The sequence below is a fragment of the Elephantulus edwardii genome, unplaced genomic scaffold, assembly GCF_000299155.1.
Source record: "Elephantulus edwardii isolate Elephantulus edwardi_28Jun2011 unplaced genomic scaffold, EleEdw1.0 scaffold00044, whole genome shotgun sequence".
NCBI classification, from domain to species: Eukaryota; Metazoa; Chordata; class Mammalia; order Macroscelidea; family Macroscelididae; genus Elephantulus; species Elephantulus edwardii.
This window is the reverse complement of record NW_006399794.1, coordinates 9,154,648-9,177,343: the sequence shown is the minus strand read 5'-3', so window position 1 is coordinate 9,177,343 and position 22,696 is coordinate 9,154,648. Positions and strand designations below refer to the sequence as shown.

Genomic DNA, 22,696 nt, shown 5'->3' with positions numbered 1-22,696 from the left:
GGCTCAGGCAAGAAATTTGACAAGGCAAAGCAGTAACACGTGAGCTCCTGTTACAGTGGCTACAGAGCAGTTCAAGGAAAACAAACGACTTCATTGCTGGCTTCCCTAGGCCAGCTGTCCCGGGATATGATGGTCATCTTCAGCCTAGGTTCCTGAGCTCTAGGACCACCCCCATCCTAAATGTTCCCCACATCAACCACATCCCAACCATTCCTGAAGCGTCCATTTCCAACCCATCTCCCTACCCCACAGAACAGAGCCAGAGACTGAATAAAAACTGCAGTTTATTAAGGCTCCAGAGTGAGAATTGGCACTTGGTTCCGGGCAGGGGCAGGGGTGTCAGTGGAACCCAAAGGAGCTGGGCCCAAATAGGTTGGAGGGACCTTCCCTATTCCCCTACCTCCCAATAAATAAAGTCTCAGCTCCATCCCACGGTGCTAGCACTGGGCACGAAGCCCTTGGGGAGAGCCCAGGGCTGCTCCCTCCTTCATATTTCCCCCCACATTAGACCTGGCTCTCAGGTCAGCGCCCCAACAGGGCCTCCCAGGTGCTGGTGCTCTTTTGAGGGGCTGGGATGTGGGGCCTGCCCCCATTTGAAGAGTTTGGGGTGGGGCTCTAGGGCCCAAGGGTGGCCTCCCCTGTGGCCAATCATGGTCCGAGGCAGCCTGGGGCAGGCTCAGAATAGGGCCTGCATTGGGGACACTGAGTGTATCCCAGGTCAGGGCCAAGCCCGGGCCACAGCTAGATGTGCAGCTCTGTGTCATCAGGCGGTTCTAGGCCAGATTCTGAGCTGAGTGCCGAGGCTGAGGGGCCCTGGGCCACCCCAAATGGTGAGACAACAGGTGAGCGAGCAGCCAGGGGGGACAACGAAGGTGAGAAGCTGGGGGACATGGCAGCTGAGGACAGGGAGCCTTCGTGGCTGATAGGGGAGCGGTGAGAGGCTGGTGGGAAGATGGCCCGAGCTGCGGCCGTGCTGGCTGGCTTGGGGGGCACAGACTTAGCTCCTGGGTGGGCCACAGCAGTGATGAGGGGTGGAGGGTCAATACGGGGTGCTGGGGGACACGGCCGAGCTTCATCTTTGAGTCGGGCGATCTCTGTGAAGACGCTGGCCAGAGGCTGGAACTGAGGGCACCAGCTCAGCAGGTAGTCCCAGTTATAGCTGCCACGGAGCTCCTCCTCACCAGCCACGATGGCTGTCAGCGCACCTGCCACACAAGGCTTGCCATCTGCTGGGAAGCCATAGTCCCCAGTGGGTGCGGGACTGAGACCACAGCCTCCCAGGAAGGCCGTGGCTGTGGCTGGGGGGCCTTCCTCCCGGTACAGAGTGGGTCCAGTGCCGGGCAGGAGCAGCCCTGCTTTGCGGCCCTTGTACCATGTGTCAGGGGCTGGTGGCTCGCAGGATGTGTCACTCAGTCCATCTGCATCCTGCTGGATGCCTGAGTCAGGGCCGCGGGCAGCCAGAGAGGAGGCCACACTGGCCACACGGGGGAACTCATTGATCATGCGGATCTCGTCATCTTCAGCAGCTTCTGCCGAGCCTCGGCCACTTGAGTGTGATGGGTCCAAGGAGCCACCTCGGGGATAGGGTCCTCCGGCTCCTGGTCCACCATAGCTGGGGAGAGTCTGGTGATAGAGGTGCTCTGAGGGTGGTGGGCTAGGTGGTTCCCGGCCCAGTTTCTGGAGGGAGCCACTGGCCAGGGGTGCTGCCTGTGACATTGGGCCAGGGGCTGCCTCAGCCTTGCGGTTTCGGGCCCGCACCAGCCCTAGGACCAGCGCTGCTAGTGCAAGCACCACCACCACTCCCAGTGAGGCTGCCACAGCCCCAACCAAGAGCAGGTTGAGGTCAGGTGCCAGGCCCAGTGCAGTGTGGGTGATATCCACGGTCACGGGCACCGTGGCACTTCGAGAAGCAGGCAGTGGGCCCCGGGCTATCACTTCCAGTCTCATTTCCCGTGGTGCTTCACGCCGCGTCCGGCCCCCACCCCCAGAGGTACCTGTCCCACTGCCTGGTGCCTGGCTGTCCACCCGCAGGTACAAGGCACCTGTCGTCTGGTTGATACCAAAATAGGGGGAGGAGGTGGCAAGGGAGTAGAGAACCAGGCCATCAGCACCCCCATCCTCATCTGTAGCCTGCACGTGACCCAGGCTATGACCTCGCCGGGCACCTTCTGGCACTTGGAAATGGAAAGCTGGCGCCAGGAATACAGGATCATATTCATCCTCGCCAGTCACCAGCACTGACACAGTGACCGAGGCTGAGAGATTCCCGGCATCAGCAGCCCCCACCAGCAGCCGAAAACTTCCTGTGTGCTCGTAGTCAAATGGCACTCGTGCTCGTAATTCCCCTGTTGAGCTGTTCAGCGCAAATGCCTCCCGGCCCTCAGGTCCCGGGCCAGCCTCCAGTAGGCTGTAGTAGAGCCGCCCGAACGCTCCGGCATCCGCATCAATTGCGTGCAGAGTAGTGACAAGAGTGCCTGGAGGCTGATTCTCTGCAAGGCTAGCACTGAGCAAGCTGAGTGGAAAGGCTGGGCCATGGTCATTCACATCCTGGACCTCGATCGTCACTGGTGCCAGAGCAAAGTGTGCCCCGGCAGGGTCAGCGGCCTGCACTACAAGCTGATGACGAGCCTGGGTCTCGCAATCCAGGGGGCGGGCCAGGCGCAAGGTTCCCGCGTTCTCATCCAGCTCAAAGAGCCCTGAAGGGTCACCTGAACTGAGGGTGAAGCGCACAAGGCCATGAGGACCAGGGTCAGCATCAGACGCCTCCACATGCAGCAGCTCAGCGCCAACAGGTGTGTCCTCAGGTACTGCCATTCGGTAGGCCGTTCGGGTAAAGACAGGTGGGTTGTCATTGACATCCAGCACAGTGACAGTGACTGGCACTGCTGAGCTGCGGGGTGGCTGTCCTCGGTCGGCGGCAGCCACCGTTAGATTGTACTGGTTCATGCTCTCAAAATCCAGAGGCTCAAGCAGCACCAGGCAGCCCAGTGCTTGGGGGCCTGGCCCAGCACCTTCCCCAGCCTCAGCCAGTCGGGGCTCCAGCTGGAAGACTCGGCCCCGATTGCCACTGATGATGCTGTAGTCCACAACGGCATGGGTGCGGCTTCCGTCGGCATCGGTGGCCTCTAGTGTAAGTAGAGTGGAGCCAGGGGGCAGGTCTTCGGTCACAGTCACACGGTAGTGTGGCAGTGTGAAGCTGGGGGCATGGTCGTTCTGGTCCTGCAACTGCACGTGCACTGTGGCTTGTGCTGCCCGACCTGGTGCCCCTTGGTCACGTGCTTCTAGCACCACATCCACCACTCCTGGTCCCTCCTGGCCCAAGGCCATAGTTCCCACTGTCACAAATAAGGTCCCTGAGATGAGAACGAGACAGAAACAAACAAAATGGAGTTCAGAGGAGCAGAAGAGTGACCTTCCATGGACTCTGCTGGGACACCATGGAATGACTTCTAGGACGCAAAGTTCAAGGAATGACTTTAAGTCATGCAGTCAGCAAGGGCTTAAAATAGAGAGACAATGGAGGAAATGTCCCCCCTGGGCCAGACAGAAGGGTTAAGAGTTTAAGCAACGTTTCTAGCAATGAGAAGAGGATATGGCCCAACATGGTAAAAACTACGGGTTAGATCCCAGGGAAAGACGCACCGTTGTTGGGGTCAACAGTGAAGCCCTCAGCAGGTGACGCCAAGTGGTAGGAGATGTGACCATTGGCACCTGAGTCTCGGTCAGTGGCAGAGACGGACAGAATGGCACTGCCTGGGGGAGTGTGCTCAAGCAAGGTCACCTGGGACAGGAGGAAACATGTTCATGGTCAAGCTGTCCGGCTGCCCTGGTGCCCACTCTGCCTACATTCTGAAGACTGACCTCACTTGGGATCTGGCATAGTCTAGTGTAGTGTAATGCCTTAACGTTCAAATGAGAACTGTCCTCTTTCCTCCCTTTCTGTGTACAAGATACAGAAGCTGGACAAGGCTCACTTGGAGGATATGGAGGGGCTGGTCTGAGAATAGACTCATCCCCAGAGTACTATCCCTAGGTCAGTTCCTACATCTCTAGGTTCAGCCTACACAAGCCACTTCTGGTCTGGTCATTTCCACCCAATGGGGATAACTTTGGGCCCAGCTATGGAGATGTTCAGGGCACTGGTACCTGGTAGAGGCTCTGTGAGAAGACAGGTGAATTATCATTGACATCCTCTACAAGCACTGTGAGGTTGGCATGACCCTCATGAGGCCCATCATGTGCCAGCAGCTGCAGGAAATAGCGATCATGCTGCTCGAAGTCCAGGGGACCTGTGAGGGAGACTCGGCCTCCATAGCGGCCAATGCTGAAGGGATCCTGGGGCCCCGATGGGCTCAGTACATACCACAGTACCGGTCCTGAGTCCACATCATTTCCTGTTACTTGTGCAATCTCTGAGCCCAACAGTGCATCTGTAAGACATGGCACAAGTGTGTTTGGCAATGCCCAAAGTGTCCCAGGAGCCTGAGAGTAGGGAACCATGCCTTCTTGCCACCCACTGCACCTCTCTCTTTACTCAGCCCTCACCTTCTGGTACTCGGAGTTCCCAGGGCTGGGGGATGGTAGGGCGGTTGTCATTGGTATCAACGACCATCACTGTCAGGGTAGCTGAGCCCACCAGAGCTGGACTTCCTCTGTCTGTGGCCATCAGTACAAGCCTGGGTACCAAGCACAATCAGGCGTTAGGGGGAATCCTAGACAGGGCTAGGAGAACTTGATGAAAGCCTTAACTTGATGTTGATAGATCTTTGCAGGGCCAAGGGAATGAGGAAGGTTTAGGGCTAGGTTTGGAACTCAACAGACACAGAATGGAATCTTATGGTCTATAGGTCCAGGTCCTTACCGTGTTTCAGCCCAGATTTCACGGTCCAGGATGGCTGTGGTAGTGATGGTGCCTGTGGCTGGGTCCACGTGGAATAATCCCCGTGCCGGCTGGGATGCTGCTAGACTGTAGGAGATCTGTCCACCAGAACCTTGATCCAGGTCATCTGCTTCCACCTGGTGGGGGAAGGAGGCTGCTAAGTACAGGCTTGGTCACAAGAAGTCCTTCTGGCCCGTCCCTATGCTGTCACATGCCATACCTGCAACAGCGGTCCCTCCAGTGGCCGGGATTCAGGCAGGAAGGCCACATAATGGGGCTGCATGAAGCGAGGGGCATTGTCGTTGGCATCCTGCAGTGTCAGGGTCAGCACCGAGAAGGCAAAGGCCCCTCCGCTCTCTGCCTGCAGTACCAGTCTCAGCCGAGGGCTTGCCTCAAAGTCCAACCCCTCTGCAGAGCGAACTGTGATGGCTCCTTGTAAGGAGGGAAAAAGACATCAGTGACAGCCTTCTTGGTTGCCCTGGAACTGCCTCCTTGAGACTCTCCTTTATGGGTGGTTCCTCCTCCATCAGAGCTTCCTCTGATGCAAAGAATCTGCTTCCTGAGAAGCCCCTCCCATCAGTCCCCACTCCTGCCCCTTACCTGTGCTAGGTTGGATTGAGAATATCCCTTTTTCATTCCCACTGAGAATGCTGTAGGTGATCAGTCCATTTGAGCCCCCTGCATGGACAGCCTTGGGGGAGGCAATGGGAGTCCCTGTGGAGGACATACTGATCAGATCATGAGCACCTGACTGAGGGGCCTTGGGGAGCGTTTTCAGTAAGTACTCCCAGATCAGGGGTACAAAGCTGGGGGACCTGGCTGGGAACCCACCTGGTGGCGCATTCTCACGAAGGATGGCTTCACTACTAGCCCGGGGAAAGCGGGGTCCACGCTCAGACTCTCCCTGCAGCCCAACAACCACCACACCAGTGGCAGAGCGTGCTGGACGTCCAAGGTCTGTGGCCACAACAAAGAGGACACGATCCCGAGGGCCCAGGGATGCAGGCGAGCGAGCCACACGGATTTCACCAGTGTAAGAGTCTACAGTGGTGCCGGGAGGCGGTGTGCCTGCTAGCCGGTATAGGATGGAGGCATTGGCACCAGCGTCACGATCTTCAGCTCGAAGCGTGGCTAGGGCCAGGGTTGGCGTGCTGAGGCTGGGGCCTGGACGGGGCAGGCGCAGCCGCAGGGGACTGGTGGGGAAGGTAGGTGTGTGGTCATTGACATCACGAACTGTGATGGTGACAGGCACTGTGGTGCTCAGGGGCCCCGCAGCTGCCCCATCTACAGCACTCACAGAAAAGGAATAACTGGGGCATTGCTCTCGATCCAGGGCCACAGCCGTGCGCAGCTCCCCAGAGCCTGGCTCCAGCAGGAAGGCTCCTGCGGCCCCTGCTCCCAGGTAGTAGGTCACACGGCCATTGGCCCCAGCATCAGGGTCATGAGCCTGCAGCTGCAGCAGTAAGGTCCCCGTGGGTGCATCCTCAGGCACCTCCACCGAGTAGGCTGGCACAGGAAAGGATGGCGCATGGTCATTGGCATCCAGTACTGTCACTGTCACAAGCAAGGTGGCACTGAGAGCTGGCTGGCCTCCATCCCGCGCCTCTATCTTCAGCTGGAATGCTGGCTCCACCTCTCGGTCTAGTGGCCTCGTGGTGCCAAACTCCCCAGAAGTTACATCAAGGATAAAGGCTCCTGATGGGTCCCCGTCTGCATTGAGGTAGAGGCGATACATAGTGAACAAGGAGAGAAAGAGAAACTGAGAGGAGGACAGGGAAAATAAAAAAGAGGGAAAACAGAGAAACCTAGAAAGTAAAGATAACGTAGAGAATCTCTTCTTAGATTCATCTGGGGGCCTCTGGGAGTCACTGAGACCATTTTGGGAATTCCATTAACACAATGGGGGCCTCTGGGAGTCACTGAGACCATTTTGGGAATTCCATTAACACAAAACTATTTTCTTAGTGCTACTAAGACATTAAATGCCTTTTCCATTCTCATTATCTCATTATCTGTTTACAGATGTAAGCAGGGTGGAGTTGTTCAGCTGCTGTATGACACCTGGTGGCATCATCACTCAGATGCTATGTACCCTGTCTTATCTAAAATATTCTAGGTAGTAAGTTTCACATATATGTGTGTTCTATGGGCTTATTCAATTCGTGTTCTTACGAGCTACCTCTTAAACCTGCGATTTTGTTATTATATAAGCAATCGTCATTTGAAATTCTCATATTTTCTTTAGCCCACATAGAAACATGGCTAGAATGTTTCATTAGTTTGTCTTGCAATGATTTTGCAAATCTTTCTCAGTTTTAACACTGAATTCTGCACACTTTAATACATATAATCCACATAAACAGGAGCTCTTTCACAATTCCCAGTAATTCTGAAGAGAATGTGGTCCTGCAACCAAAAAAGATTTGAAAGGCACAGATCTACGGAGAGACAAATGAAAATGGAAAAGTAGTTGAAGACACAGGAGAGATAAAGAGCTGGAGAGGTGACTACAGACAGAAATGTGTGTGTGAAAGAAAAAAGAGGTGAGAGACACCGATGGGAGCAAGAGGAGACAGGCACATTGACTGAGGCTAACACAGGCCAACAAGGAGCAAGATGAGGACAAGAACAGGGCAAGTAGTGGATATGGGGCAGTTCTCACCCAGAATCCGGTACTGCAGTTGCCCGTTGGCTCCTACATCAGGGTCAGAGGCACGCAGCATGGTGAGAGTCTGGGGGTCCTGGCCCTCAGGCACCTCCAGGGAGAGGTGCGCACTCCCAAAGGTTGGTGCATGGTCATTCTCATCCTCCACAATCACCCGAACTGTGACATGGGTCAACAGGGGTGGGGAGCCCCTGTCCCGGGCATACACTGTGAGGAAGCAAAATGGATGAGCTCTAGTCTGCTTCCATGCCATGGAGAAACCCACACTGCAGAGTGTTCATGCATGTTCACAAACCACACAATGTCTTGTCGCTCTACATCATCCAGGCATACAAGTACCTATGTGTATAAGTAGACATACACACATGTGCCAGAAGATGTACTTTTCCTTCTTATTCTTCATGCTTGGTGCACAGAAGATGTAGCCTGGATTAGTGATGGCAGGACAAAGAAAGGCACCAAATAAAGTTTCAGAAGATCTACATACGAGTCCCAAACCCGTCACTTTTAAAGTATTTGTTTGAGCACGTTGTCCTACAATCTGAGAGGAACAACTGTAGCATATGCACTTGAGAGTTTGTGTGGTGACAGTGGAAGAAACCTTGAAGTCAGTTCATCTTGCACTCTTAGCTCTTCCAAACCTTCTCATCTCTCCCCAAAATAACACAAAAGACACCACTGACATTGAGGTAATTCTGATTCAAAGTGACTCTGTGTTAAGAGTATCAGGGAGCTCCACCAGTTTTCTTGGTTTTAATCGTTACAAAAGCAGATCATCAGGCCTTGCTTTTTGTGCCTGCCACTGGGTATGTAAGTGGTTTAGAGCAAACTGCTCTACCGAGGGACCTCCACTCTTCAAAGGGGTCCAAAAATATAACAGATGATATGCTATGTTGTTGTAATGTATGTACTATTGAGTGTGAGCTGACCTACAGAGGACCCTCCGGTGGGTTTCCTCAGGCAGTCACACAGAAGGAGATGGCCCATCTTTCTCGCACTGAGTAGCCGGTGGATTTCAACAGTGCATCTTCAGGACTGCCGTGCAGATTCTCACCACCAGGCCACCAGAGCTCCCTACAGGCTATGGTAGATAGAAACTTTTAGAAGTAGTGCTTTGGGGTTCTGCCCACATAACACTGATACAGCCCACCACACACCTGTCGTCCTGTTAACTCATACCTGTCAGGTTGATCTCCTCCTGTTCTTCCCGATCCAGGGCTCTAAGAGTAGTGAGAACACCAGTGTCTGGATCCAGTGAGAAACTTTCTCCTGAAACACCTCCATAAGTCACTTGCCCACTGGCCCCTGAGGAAAGGTAGTATGGCAGGAAGATCAGATATAAATACAAATTTGTTTTCCCCAGAGCATCTTCTTACTCTATTCCTTTAGTTCTTACCCAGGTCTGGATCTGTTGCCTTCAAAGTGAGCAGAGACGTGCCAGGTGGGCTGTTCTCCCGTAAGAGCACCTTGTATTCCTGCTGTTGGAAAGCTGGTGCCTCATCGTTGACATCCGCCACACTGATGGTTAAGAGCTGCGTGGCTGACCGCGGTGGGGAGCCGTGGTCTGAGGCCACCACCGTTAAGACATGTTCAGCTCGCTGCTCACGGTCCAGGGGCCGCATCACAGACAATGCTCCTATGTAAGCAGGATGGCCAGTTGGAGAAAAGGCTCAACATTCCTTCTACATCATATGTCTTCCGTGCTCCCACCTTCACCCATCTCTCTCACCTGTGCTCGAATGTAGCCGGAAGAGGCCATCCCCGACAGATGCCAGGCGATAGGACACGCGTGCGGCCTCCCCCAAATCTGGATCCAGAGCAACCACGTGGAGTGCCGCGGGTCCCGGCGGATGGTCCTCTGGGAGGCGCACCCGAGAAGGCGAAGCAAAGACAGGCGCGTTGTCATTCTCATCTGTGACAAACACGCGCGCTGATACTCGTGCTGCGCGGCGGCTGCTGGCGTTGGCTGGCCGGTCTGTTGCTTCTACCAGCAGCAGGAGTGCCGGTGTGGTCTCCCGATCTAAGCCCCGCGGAGCGCTGAGCGCCCCAGTGCGCGCATCCAGACGAAGGGCGGGTACGGGCGGCTCCTGGCGCACCAGGCGGTAGCGCACGTCGCTGTTTGGGCCCGGGCCGTCGGCGTCAGAGGCGCGGAATGTGTAAAGCACCGCGCCAGGCTCAGGGTTCTCAGGCAAGGCCAGCGCCAGGGGGTCGCGCGCGAATGCAGGTGCGTGCTCATTCTCATCCTGCACGCGCACCTGCACGCGCAGCAGCCGGGCTCCAGCACCTCCTGGCCCTTCAGCGCGCACGGTCAGCGTGCGCCAAGCCGGGCCGGCCTCGAAGTCCAGGGTTCGAGCCAGGTACAAGCGCCCTGACGCTGCATCCAAAGCAAAAGTGCCCTCGGGATCGGCGCCGCCCACCAGTGTGTAAGTGAGTGCGCCCACGCCAGTTGGCTCTGGCGGTGCCACTGAACCTAACAGGGAGCCTGGCTGCAGCCCTTCGGCAGCCTTCACTGTCAGCACAACAGGCACAGGGGTCACTGGGTCCGGCTCGGCGGGATCAGGGGGAGGCTCAGCGGAACGAGCAGAGGGAAGCACCTGTGATGGAAAGGGAACAGCATGGAGGGAGCCATGCCAAACGAAGTGTGCGCTCAACAGTCTCAACAGTCCAGTGAGTAGGAAGGAAGAGTGGTCATTGACCTGACAAGGAGTCCAAGGGCTTTGTGACGCTGGAGCTACTAGAGAGGGCCACAATGACCACAACAGACAAGTTCTGCAATGGACAGACTGTAGGAAGGGCAGCCATACCTGCACCAGCAGCTGGAGGCTGGCACTTCGAGAAGGACTGCCTTGGTCATGAGCGCTCAGTGTCAGCACATAATGGGGTCTCTCTGCTCGGATGAGCGGTGCGGCAGTGAGCAGCTCCCCAGAGTGAGGGTGCAGGGAGAAGAGCTCTGCACCTGGACCTATGAATGAATAGGCAAAGGCAGGGTGAGGGCTGGAGTTCCAAAGCCAGGCATGCTGTGCGGCATCTCATTGCCCACCTGCACTCCTCTCTACATCCCATACCTGTGAGCGTGTACAAGATGGTCCCATTCTCCCCCTCATCTGGGTCCTTGGCCTGCAGAGTTGTCACCAGTGTTCCTGGAGGCACACGATCTGGTACCTGTGTGGACACAACTCACCTACAGTTGTCTCCTTCCTGTTCTTGAGACAACTCAGGATGGACTTCTCCTCACCTGTGTGCAGGCACAGTCCCTTTTTTGCTCTTACATATATTCTGGGCAGTCTACCCTACCTACACTTTGAGTTCTACGGGAACACTCCCACTCCCTCTCACACTTCCGGGCAGAGTTGTGCTGCCTCACATACCTGTATGGGAAGGCCACCACCAGCGGCTCCCGAGGCCTGCAGGAAGGTGGGGCTGTTGTCATTGAGGTCAAGTACTGCGATGTGCACAGTGCCGGTGGTGCTGCGGGGCGGACTCCCCCCATCCTGCACTTCTATCAGGAGCTGGTAGCTACTCTGTCGCTCTCGGTCCAAGGTCTGAAGTGTGGTCACTTCTCCTGAGAGTGCAGGAAGGGATCATGAATGGGATAGCTAGGAATATACAGGCTGAGGCATATAGGTGAGAAGCTAGGATCTGGGAAGTGTGGGAGGGAACACCAGTGATACCAGTCTCAGACTTGGGAGTCGGGGTCTTGGGTTGGAGGTTAGGGATCCTATCTGGGTACTAACTGTTCAGGGGATGGGACCGTGGGGCCTCAGATTTTGTGTCCCAGTGCTCACCAGTCTGAGGGTGGATGCGGAAGGCCTTGCTGTCTTCTGATAGCTGTCGTAGACTGTAGGTCAGACGTCCATTGGGACCAGAGTCTCGGTCAGTGGCAGAGACTCGGCCAGCACTGGTCCCTGAGGGCTGGTTCTCGGTCACAGCCAGGAAAGTGGGTTCCTCAGACAAGCGGGGACTGTGATCATTCTGACTAAGGATGCTGACCCTCACAGTGGCTGTGCCCGTTTGCTGTCCCAATTCCGTTTTAGACCCAGACACAGCCATTACCTTCAGTGTGTATAAATCCTGGGCCTCACGGTCCAATGCTGCCCGTACCCATAGCCACCCACTCTGTGGCTCTAGGCCAAAGAAGCTACTCGCCCCATCTGTTGCAAGGTGGTAGGTGACAGGGGCCCCATCAAGTGCTCGGGCCTGCACCTGCAAGACTCGAGTCCCAGGGGTCGTACCCGAGGGCAGGTCCACCCGATAGGTAGTGCTATCAAAATGAGGAGCCAGCCCACGAGTCCCCAAGTCCTGCACCACCACCTTCAGTCGAAAATGGCTAGTACGTGGTGGGGAGCCCCCATCACGGGCTTCCAGCTCCAGTTCATAGGCTGGCCCCCCTGGGGGCCCCAGCGGTCCCACAAGCCGTACGTGGCCTGTGTTTGGGTCTACGGTGAAGGCCCCACCACCTCCAGCAAGCAGAGTAAAGGTGACTCGACTGTTAACACCCGAGTCGGGGTCCAGGGCCCGCAGGGTGTAGATGGGGGTTCCTGGGGCAGTGCTTGGTGGCAGCAACACTGTATCTTCAGGTGCAGGGAATGCAGGTGTATTGTCATTTACATCATCCAGCAGCACACGGACACGAGCCACAGCAAAAACTGGGGGCATGCCACTGCCAGCCCGCACCTCCAGCTCCAGCACTGGTCCCAGTATCTCCCGGTCCAGAGGTTGAAGTGTTTGTAACATCCCTGAGGCCCCGTCTAGGGAGAAGAGTCCCCGAGGATCTCCACCCGACAAGGCAAGGTTCACAGGCCCCAAACGACCTAGGGAGGAAGAAATGGAGGGAGGTGTCAGGAAATAAATAAGGCCACCTATTGAGCTGGTGCTTAGAATCTGATCTCAAGAACTTGGCAATGCACACATCTGTGCCTTTCAGAGTACTAGCAGGAGTCCGTGCTCTCAGGTGTGAGCAAAGAAGCTAGATGACCTCGACATGGCAATCACGTGTCAAGAGATGGAGCAGTGTGCCCAGATCATGCCTAAGCAGGCTGGAGGCTGGTACCAGTGTGTTTTGTATTGGAGCTCTCTGTGGCTACCAAAGGTACCTTAAGGTGGTGCTTATGGGTTATAGTAGGGTGTCTGGGTAAGGCTTTGAATCAGTACAACGTTAAATGATACCTGGTGGGTTGTGTGCCTGGACAACGCCCACACTGGTGCCTGGTGCCACATCCTCTGGCACAGAGAAGACATACTGCAGTTGCTCAAATACAGGTGGTGCTGGCGTTCCAGGCACAATGCTGATGTTGACTCGGGCACTGGGCTCTGCTTTCAGGCCACCTCCATCCTGAGCCCCAATCTCGAGCTGCACCACAGAGTTAGCTTTTCTGGCCAAGGGCCAAGCTACTGACAACAACCCTGGGAGGAGGGACAGAAGCAGGGATACATGAGGAAACAACATGGGACAGAAAGGCTTTGGGAAAGGAGGGCAGCCCATTATTCAGACAGGAAAGGAGGGAGTTCTAAGGACAGGCCCTGGGAGAATCCTCACCTGAATGCTCATCCAAGGCAAAGAGTGGTGGGCTGTTGCCAGCCAGGATGTGGTAGGAGAGTCGCCCATGGGGCCCCTGGTCAGGGTCATGAGCACGGACTCTCAGAACAGCTGTGCCTGGTGTACTCTGGGCACTCAGACTGGCAGCATACTCCCGAGGATAAAACTGAGGTGGGTTGTCATTCTCATCTGACACAAACACTTTCACATACACCATGGACTTGAGTCCTCCCTGGTGAGACATGAGGCGACAGGTCAGGTGAGCCTTGTGAGCAGCCTCTTCCAATCTCCCACCTGCCCACCGTCTGCCCACTTACCCCGTCCACAGCTGTCACTGTGAAGTCAAAGCTTGAGGGTCCTTGGTCACGGTCCAGGATCCTGGTTGTGCACACATCACCGGTGTGGGCATCAATGCGGAATGGGGGAGACCCTGAAGCCCCAAGCCCAGCACCCAAAGAATAGGAGAGGAGGCCAAATGGGCCACTGTCCGCATCTGTGGCTGTCACCTGGAGAGAGGCTGGGGTGAGTGATGGCCACTTGTCTTGGAGAGGAAGGCCAGAGGCAAGTGACAGTTAGGAGGAACAGACTCTGGTGTAGCTGGTACCTAAAGTCTGGATGACGGACACAGCAAAGGGCATGGCCATCTAGTTAACAAGTGAGAGTCCTGCTGCCAGCCACTTCCCAAATGTACATATGCATGGGGTGGGGAGTCATGACACATCTCAGAGACGTTTGAGGGTTAGAGGTCTGCTGTCTCTGAAAAAGCAAATGGTCAGCCCTTAGAACAAGAATTTTCTCTATTTATTACCACCAGATCCAGGTGTCTATAGGCACCTGCACCATCCATCTGTTTCCTTCCCTTTTGCAGCAATAGAGCAAATATCTCTCTTTTCAGGGCTGATTTCTTCTCCAATGTTAAGTCCTTCGTGTTTTTCCTTTTCCTGCTGTGTCTCTACTCTCTTTCTCTTCATTAAAACACTCCATAAACAAAAGGGTAAAATCTTGGCTCCTACAACCATCTCTGGCAGAGGCCCTTGCTCTCTATTCGCTTTCAAAGTAAATGTCTTTGCTACATTCACTGACTCATTATCAGCATTTCTAGAGTCAATACATGCACTTCTCTTGATAAGATTCACAGTGTTTCTCCATGTTATTAAATTGGTGTACATTTCCATCACTGAACCTGTCTCCCTGAAATATTCTTTCCTCGGTCCTGTGATAGTGCATGTCTTGGTTTCCTTCTCCTCCACCCAATCTTTTCTATAGCTGTAGCCTATCAGATGGCCACTTTCAAGCTTTCTTCTCTGTCCTATGAGGACTGCCTGTTCTGGCCTCTGTGCTCACCTTTTCAGACTGATTTCTCACCACATCACCAACAAGATGGACTGACACAGTACTGAAACAATGGGCTCAAGGAGGATGGTCCAGGACAGGACCAGGCTCAGATCTATTGTTCAAAGGAGCACTATACATTGTAGATGACTTGATGGCACCTAACAACAACATTTTAAATAGATCACATTTTCATGCTTTTTTTGAGTCATGGGATACTATCTACCCCATCTTCCTTTTGAAAGCCTACCCTTCCTTCCCTTTAATCAGATCAGATTTTACTTTCCTAACCTCCATTCATAGATCAGCCCTTTCTCTTCTGCTTCTACTGAGCCATGTACTCTGACATGGATCTGCGTGGCCTTGTATTCCAGAAGCCAGACTGAAAGTAGAGATTGAGTTCTTTTGGTCACTACTGGCACACAAGACCTGGTACACAGTAGGAGTTCATAAAATTTTTGTTGAAAGATGACTACATTAAGGATACAAATGTCTCTACATGAGTGTTCTTGCTGCTCCAGGGAAAGGCTGTGCTTTGACCCTTCTCCATTCAGCATTCACTGAGCACAGACTCCATGCCAGCCTTATGCCAGGGGCATACAGCTGTGACCAAGACATTCCCTTGCTCACAATAAGTTTCACATAAAAAGTGAAGCAGATGCATAAACCGATTCTTAAAAAAAAAGACTATTAGGGGGATTGCTACAAATTCCAGGTTGATCACAAGATGTTAATAACATCACTGAGTCTCATAATCACCTCAAGCAGAGAACTGGTTGATAGAATTTTATGGATCTGATCTTTATTGAGCCTGGCTACTATAAGAACTGATCACTACAGAGTCTGCTTTACATATCTTTAGCTTCCCATCACCTCCCAAGTCAACCTCCCAGAGGGATAGCATTGAGAGTGGAAGAACTCTGTGCTTACTGGGTAGCACTGAGGTCATTAAGTCATGGGAACTCCTCAAAGTTAAGATGAGAAGGCTTTCCCAGTTAATTCTTGGGCATCTCCCAGAAAAGTTAGACAATTGAACAACAATGCCAGGAACTTCTGATCATTTCCGAGCCAGGTCAGCAGGAGACACCATTCTGAGAGCTCCCCAGCCTAGGGCAGGGCCAGGCACACAGTAGACACTTTATACATATTTGTTCACTGAGTAAACGGACGTTCCGACTGCGCTGCCTCATAACAAAAACTTCTTTCACACTAAGTTCTAAAACATTGGGTGTACATTAGACTCTCAATAGTGGGTTAGCTAGTGCTGGCAGCTTGAGCCTGTGACAAAGTACTCTTTGTGGATCCAAGGCCCTCGGGGTCATGATATGCTGTAAGAGGAAGCTGAAGAGTTCCCCTTCCTAAGCTAGAAAATGTTGCTTAGTGAGAGGGGTAGCCAAGGACTTCTGATTGTTGCCCAGGCCCTTGACAGAAGTGATTTGTGCCATTGTTTACCCTTCTAAGAGACACTAAAACCCTGCATGGCTGAGCCCTGGAAACAACTGCTCCAACTCTTTGCTGTGGCTGTGGGCCCAGATATCCCAGGAGACAAACTTCCCCCTTGCATCAATCTAGGCATGCAGCAGCACAGCTGCTGTACCATCTCCAGAAGCTGTTAAAGACCTTTGCCCTTTGACTCTCTGCAGGAAGAAAGCAATAAATAGTGGTCGGGGGAAGTTGTCAGGATGTGACCCCAAAAGGCAAAAAGGCTGTTACTGGAAATGACCAAGGCGGACGTGAGTTTCCTGGCCTGTGCAGCCCCTGTTCATAGGTTCCACTGCAAAGCAGTCTCCATTTCCATTCCCCAAGCACTCTCAGCCCTGTTGCACAACTGAGTCTTGGTCAGCTCCCTCCTACTCTGCCCAATAACTATTATACGCATCACCCTCTCCTCTCAACCCCAACCTACCTCTACCTCTCTGTAGTTGTTACTATCTTTTTTTAAAAAAATCATTTTATTATTTTTTTGTGTGTGTACCAAAGAGCTACGTTGGCCTAGTGGAAGGAAGCTGTGCTACCAAGCCAAAGGTGGGTGATTGTCATCTGTGGCCCTCGGCCAGGTTCAAATTGTCTTCCTGTCAAACATTCTTCTAGGTGGTATAACACTGGTCTGTGCGTTGCTGTACAGAGGTAACTCGTGCTGCTGTGATGCTGAAGCCTGTGACAGTGATGTGCCAATCGTGGTAATGGGCACCCATAGTGGACAGTTTGGCTGGAGCTTCCTGACTAAATCAAGCCTGGAAGCAGGAGCGGCATCCACTTCCAAAATGGCTTGCCTCCGGAAACTCTATGTACGAACAGTGCTCAGGCTGTTCGTTCATAGGGTCGCTATGAGTCGTCTACGACTCGACGGCATTAAACAACAACAACAACCACCACCATCAAATACGATCTGACTAGAGCAGGAGGAGATTGTCCCTCCTCCTCCAGCAGAGCATCTGGTGGATTTGAACCATGCACCTCTGTGATTACAGTGCAGCTTCTTGCTGTTGTTACTATTTTTAAAGAAAAAAAAAACACCACAAAAAACAAAAAACCCTTACCTATGAACTCTGAAGTTCTTATCAGACCGCAAACTTCTGCATCTGCCCCATCCTGATCTTGTTCCCAGATGTACTTCCTGCTTCTTCTGCTGCTTTGCCAGACCCTAGAGTCTCTCACTGCCCCACCTCTACTTCCTTGATTTCACTCTGCCTGTTCTTACACATTGTTGTTTACAGTGATCTCACTGGCCTCTTCTCACTCCCTCAGGTATCTCGCTTCCATTCCCATGTCTTCAACCATCATCTGTACTTTCACCTTGGACCGTCCCTCTGAGACTTATGTATCCAGATGCCTGCTCAACATCTCCACTCGGATGTCCCACAGGCACCTTAAATCCAACCTTTCCCAAACTAAACTTACAATCATTCCAAATCTTCTCTTAATGACTCTTCCATCCACGCAGTTGCTCAAGCCAGAAACCTGCTCTTCCCTTTCTCTCACCCGTTATAGCAATCAACTGAGGACTAAGGAAGTCTTTATTATCTCTTCAAATTGTCTACATCAGTTTGTTTTTTTAAAATTATTTTATATTAGTTTGCATGCAAAGCTCATTTACATTGTTTCACACATTCTTTCATTCACACTGTGTTTCATACAATCATTCCCATATTTTTCTCATCACTATTTTCACTGTCTTAATTTAAGCCTGTGTTGTCTTCGTCCTACACTATTTAATCCCCTTGTCATAAGGCTTCTCGCCTGTAGTATCCAACCCAACAAGCCATTTTCTATACCAATTTTTCATCCTCAGTGCTACTGATGTTTTGAATTAGATAATTTTTTTTAATTGTAGGAGTTGTCCTCTAAATTTCAGGGTACTTAGCAGCGTCCCTGGCCTTTTCCAACTAGATGCCAGTAGCATCCTGTCAGTTGCAAAAATAAAAAATGTTCTCCAAGCCGGGGGCGGGGCAGAATTGCCACTAGCAGACAATGGCTCTTTCACACAGACTGTCCAAAAAAAAATCTTAAGGGACCTCTGGTGGCCTAGTGGCAAGAAGCTGCACTGTAATCCCAGAGGTATACTGTTCGAATCCACCAGATGCTCTGCTGGAGAAGGAGGGGCAATCTCCTCCTGCACCAGTCAGATCTGATTTGATGGAACACACACACACACAAAAAAGAAAAAAATCTTTTGAGAAAAAAAAATAGGATATTACTATTCTACTAAAAAATTTCACTTGTTTCTAAAGCCACCTTGTAGCTAAATAACAAACTGGCTCAAAAAAATAATGAATGTCATTCATATAGACTGTGCTCCTTTAAAAAAATCACATGTGTAACACTAAATGGTCAAAAATTATAGTTTAAAACAAAATTGAGACTGTAAGGAGGAGGGGAAACCTGAAACTGAACAGCCAGATGAAAATAATAAGAATGTTCACATATTATAAAGACTGTAACCAGTACCTCAAAACAATTTGTGTAGACATTATTGAATCAGAAGGAATCTAAATTGCTATGTAAATAGTCACTGAAAACATGGTAAAATATTCTTTTAATAAAATCTTTAATGTGTAGAAAAAAATCTTTAATGTATAGAAAAAAGTTCAGAATCCTTCAAGTCTTGGTTATTCACCACCGTCTTGCCAACCTGAAGATTCTCATCTCTCACTTCATAGACTCTAAACTCGAGCAGTATTGAACTACTTGCAGGTACTTGCATGAATCAGGATCCTCCACTCTTCTGTGCATGTCACCTCTGCTTGGAACCTTTTTCCTCGCTGATCTAGGTCCCCCAAATAAATTCCTGCTCAACCTTCAAATTTTAACTCAAGTTTCTCCTGTGCTTATCTATATTCACCTGTATTCCCATCATGGACATTTTCCTATTACAATGTAACTTTCCTTATTCATGACCCTCATTAGACTATAACAGCTAATACTGCTGTGTTGTGAATCCTTCTGTCCTGACTGACACATAAAAGTCACTCGCTAAATCTCTATTGAAGTTATCAGGTGTTCAGACTTCTTATAACCATTACGAACTCCCAATGGTCATCTTTCCCCTTGCTTCCTAGTGGTTGCTAAGAGTAAAAAATGCCAAGAAGGCACCTGGAGAGATGCCCTCTTGCCGCTGGCACAGTTAGAAGGAAGAAGGTTGGAAGCCACAGTTCGTGGGCCCAAGGCCAGGAGGGAAAGTAACCACATGGAGTGTGTAGTGGGAACTGGACAGAAGCAGACAAGCAAGTGTCAAGAGACGAGCCAAATGACAGGGTCAGCCAGACCCAGGAACTGGCTTGGAAATCCAGGCCAACCAGCAACCCTGGGGAGATGCTCAGAAGTCTGGTGGATTAGGAGACAAAAGGCCTCAAGTACCAGTCTCCAGCCTCTCCTGCAGCCTAGAGACACACTAATGTGTAGCCCAAATAGTCCTTAAAATGCAAATAGCAGATTTCCAATAGTGCCTCTCTGGCTTCCTAGGATTTTTTCCCCCCCCTTATGTACTGTCTAATCAGATCCAACTGGCACAGGAGGAGATTTTTTTTAAGATAAAAGTCAAGGCTTACGAACAGGTCTCCACCTTCTTATCCTGTCTCATGTCCGCTAACCCTTTCTCATCAACCTGGCTGAGGCCCACCTGAACAACGCAGTCCCCTGAAACACATCATGGTGTTCTGTAGTTTTTTCCCTCTTTGTGCATTCCACGACACACGTCCATATTTATCCATTTGGCAAAGTCCCATTGGTCCTGCAAGCTCTAGCCCCCAACTACCCAATCTTTACCTCCTCTGGGATTCTACAGCACCTCACCAGCTGCCTGCTGCTGCACTGTGCTGGTGCTGGAACCCGTCTGGAGCCTCCCTTCTTAATTGCATATCCCTTCTCTGTTTCCAGGAGAGTTTAGAGGGTTGCTGACTCTCACTTCCTAATACTGCAAGACACTTTCTTTAGCTATACCCTTCATTCCCTCAACTGTCAGAATTACCTGGACTAGATGAGACCTTTTCACCTTATACCATAACTTTCATCACCCCACTCTTCTTCACTCAGAGGACAGAACTGAACACTGTGGTATAAATTACTATCAAAAGATGGACCTATAAAATCTGGTCCCCTGTAACCCTAAGCTCCACCTCTACCCTCACTGGTGTCCAACTGGCTACAGGGCCTACTTACCTGCAGGAAGCAGGTTCCAGGCTGGGTGCCCTCTGGTAGTGAGGCATTGTAGAAAGTCCTCTGGAACTGGGGCTCATTGTCATTCACATCTTGCAAGGCCACACTAACTGTGGCAGAAGAGGATAGAGGGGGCAGGCCCCCATCTGTGGCCACCACGATTAGCTGTGGCTGAGGTTCCAATTCATAGTCCAGCAAGGCTGCCGTAGTGATGATGCCTGAGATGGGGTCGATGGAGAACCAGTGGGTGTGGGCCCCAGGGGCCAGGCTATAGGTGACCTGTCCATTGGTACCCTGGTCAGGATCCCGGGCTGCTACTCTTACCACAAAACTGCCGGGCAGGGCAACTTCAGGCAAGGGCTCAGGTCGGAAGAGCTGGCGGTCAAAGGCTGGTGCATTGTCATTGACATCAGTGACATGCAACACAAACGCTGCCTCCGCCCGCAGTGGAGGGGTGCCTGAGTCTGTGGCAGTAACTCGCAAGTTATAGGCATCTCGTTCCTCCCGGTCCAGCCGCCGAGCCACGCACACCAGGTAGATGACACTGTCTTGGGTGCTCAGGGCAAAGTGGCCCTCACCACCTTCCAGGGAAACATTGACATGGGCAAAGTCACCATCGTCTGGGTCTGACACGGAGATGCGGGCAACAAGCTGACCAGGTGGGGCAGCCTCAGACACACGTGGGGAGCCATCCGCGCTCAGGAAGATGACAGTCATGGAGGGCTGATTGTCGTTGGCATCTCTCACGTGCACAGTCACAAAGGCTGAGCCCAGCTCTGGGTGAGCACCTCCATCCCAGGCCTGTACCACCAGCTCGTGGACACGCCGCTGCTCGAAGTCCAGTGGCCGCTCCAGTCGCAGCAGCCCCGTGTGTGCATCGATAGAGAAGGGCTCGTCACCCTCGCTCTGCCTCCGGTTGATCTCGTAAGTCACAGCACCATTAACACCAGCGTCGGCATCGGATGCGAACACCTGCAGAACAGGGCTTCCGGGGGCCAGGCTCTCAGACACCACAGCGTGGTAGCGGCTCTGGTTGAAAGCAGGGGCATGGTCGTTGACATCCAGAAGCGTCACATCCAGCAGAGCCTGGGCCCTCCGAGGGGGTGATCCTCCATCATAGGCTTCCAGCTGCAGCATGTAGTGTGAGCGGTTCTCCCGGTCCAGCTCTCCAGCAACTACCAGTTCAGGCACTGGAGTGCCATCTGGACCAGGGCGTGTCTCCAGCCTGAAGATCTCTCCAGCTCCGTCGCCAGACAGCGCATAGCCCTGGGTTCCTAGGTGGCCAGCATCTGCATCACGGGCAGGCTCCAGCGGGTAGCGGGTGCTAAGGGCCGTGTGCTCAGGAATCTGCAGGGCAGCCCGTGCCTGTGGGAAGGCTGGAGCATGGTCATTGATGTCAGCCACCCGTACTGTGACTTCTACGGTGGCACCGTCAGGAGTGACTGCAGTGAAGCGGTAGCGGTCCCGCCGCTCGCGGTCTAAGACGCGGGCTGTCCGGACAACCCCACTGTGTTCATCGATGGCCAGGTCTGTACCCACGCCGCTGCCCTCCTGAGCGGAGATGAAATACATGGGAGGTGCTGCCGTGCCTGCCGGCAGCCCTGCACTGATGTCTCCGATCAGGGTTCCAGCTGGCTGTTCCTCATCAATTTGCAGATCCAGGCTACCGGCCTGAGCCTGGACACCTGGCACCCCTGTTCCGAGCAGCAGTAGTAGCAGCAGCCACAGGGGCAGCAGGGCAAATGTCTGGGGGTACTGCATGCCAGCACAGTGAAGGGCAAGACTCGATTCCTTCTGCATGACACTGGCCGTTCCAGCCGAGCTGGGCCTCCAGCTCCAGACCAGGCTCGGGGCCCAGCTCGACCTTAGGCTGCTGGTCTGGTCCAACTTGGGCCCTGGCTCCAGCTCCAGCTCCCTGACCTGGGAGAAAAGCAGAAGAAGGAAGGGTCATGACACAAGAGTGAAAGGGGTCAACAGTCCCAGGAGACTGGGATCTCAGCCACACCAAGACTCAGACATGCTGAGCCCTTCGCAAGGCCTGCATGCTGCCTCACAGCCACTCCAGGAACAGGCAGCTCCCCATCCAGCTCCTCAGGGCCTGACCTGGTCTTCCCCTGGCAGTTTCCCTTCACACCCTGACCTTCCTCTCTCTTCGCAGATTATTCTATTTCCTGTTTTTCAGGTCTGTATGTTCTCAACCTCAATTCCTTCTATCTCTTAATTTGAAATGTAATCAATTCTTTCTCATGCTTCTTTTCATTTAAGACTAATAGCCACCCTAGCTACTGAAGCCAGAAGTGATAAGTATTGTAGATGTATCTTCTTCTCCATTCAACAAAAGATTGATCACCTGTCATGTGGAGGCACTGGGGATGTGACCGTGAAGAAAAAAAAATAGTCTCAGTTTCTTATGCTATAGTGCAGAGAGAGAAATTTTGTTGCTGTTATTGTTTTTTTACAAATGTGATAAAGGTTGTGAAAGAAAAGCAAAGGATGGTGTGAAGGTATAACGGAGGTTTAGTTAGTCACAGAGTCAGATAAAGCTTCTCTGAGAAGGTGGCATTCAAGTGGAAATTCCTAAGGAGTAGCTAGCTGGTTAGGCAGGGTGGACAGAGAAGGAGATACGGGA

At 52.4% G+C, this 22,696-nt stretch overlaps 1 protein-coding gene across 1 annotated transcript; it reads right to left on the bottom strand.

Annotated features, from left to right (window-relative positions):
• Positions 1-265: 265 nt before the first annotated feature.
• Positions 266-21,981, bottom strand: DCHS1 (dachsous cadherin-related 1). Its single transcript, XM_006885454.1, has 20 exons — positions 20,071-21,981; positions 13,398-13,586; positions 13,081-13,312; positions 12,711-12,947; positions 11,330-12,355; positions 10,913-11,106; positions 10,610-10,706; positions 10,349-10,506; positions 9,274-10,138; positions 8,941-9,180; positions 8,724-8,849; positions 7,542-7,751; positions 5,711-6,589; positions 5,480-5,593; positions 5,100-5,311; positions 4,862-5,016; positions 4,546-4,676; positions 4,147-4,430; positions 3,643-3,781; positions 266-3,353 (listed from the first exon to the last, which is right to left on the bottom strand). The coding sequence occupies exons 1-20, from the start codon at positions 21,865-21,867 to the stop codon at positions 742-744; spliced, it is 9,897 nt and encodes a 3,298-aa protein (XP_006885516.1). The 5' UTR covers positions 21,868-21,981; the 3' UTR covers positions 266-741.
• Positions 21,982-22,696: the final 715 nt, after the last annotated feature.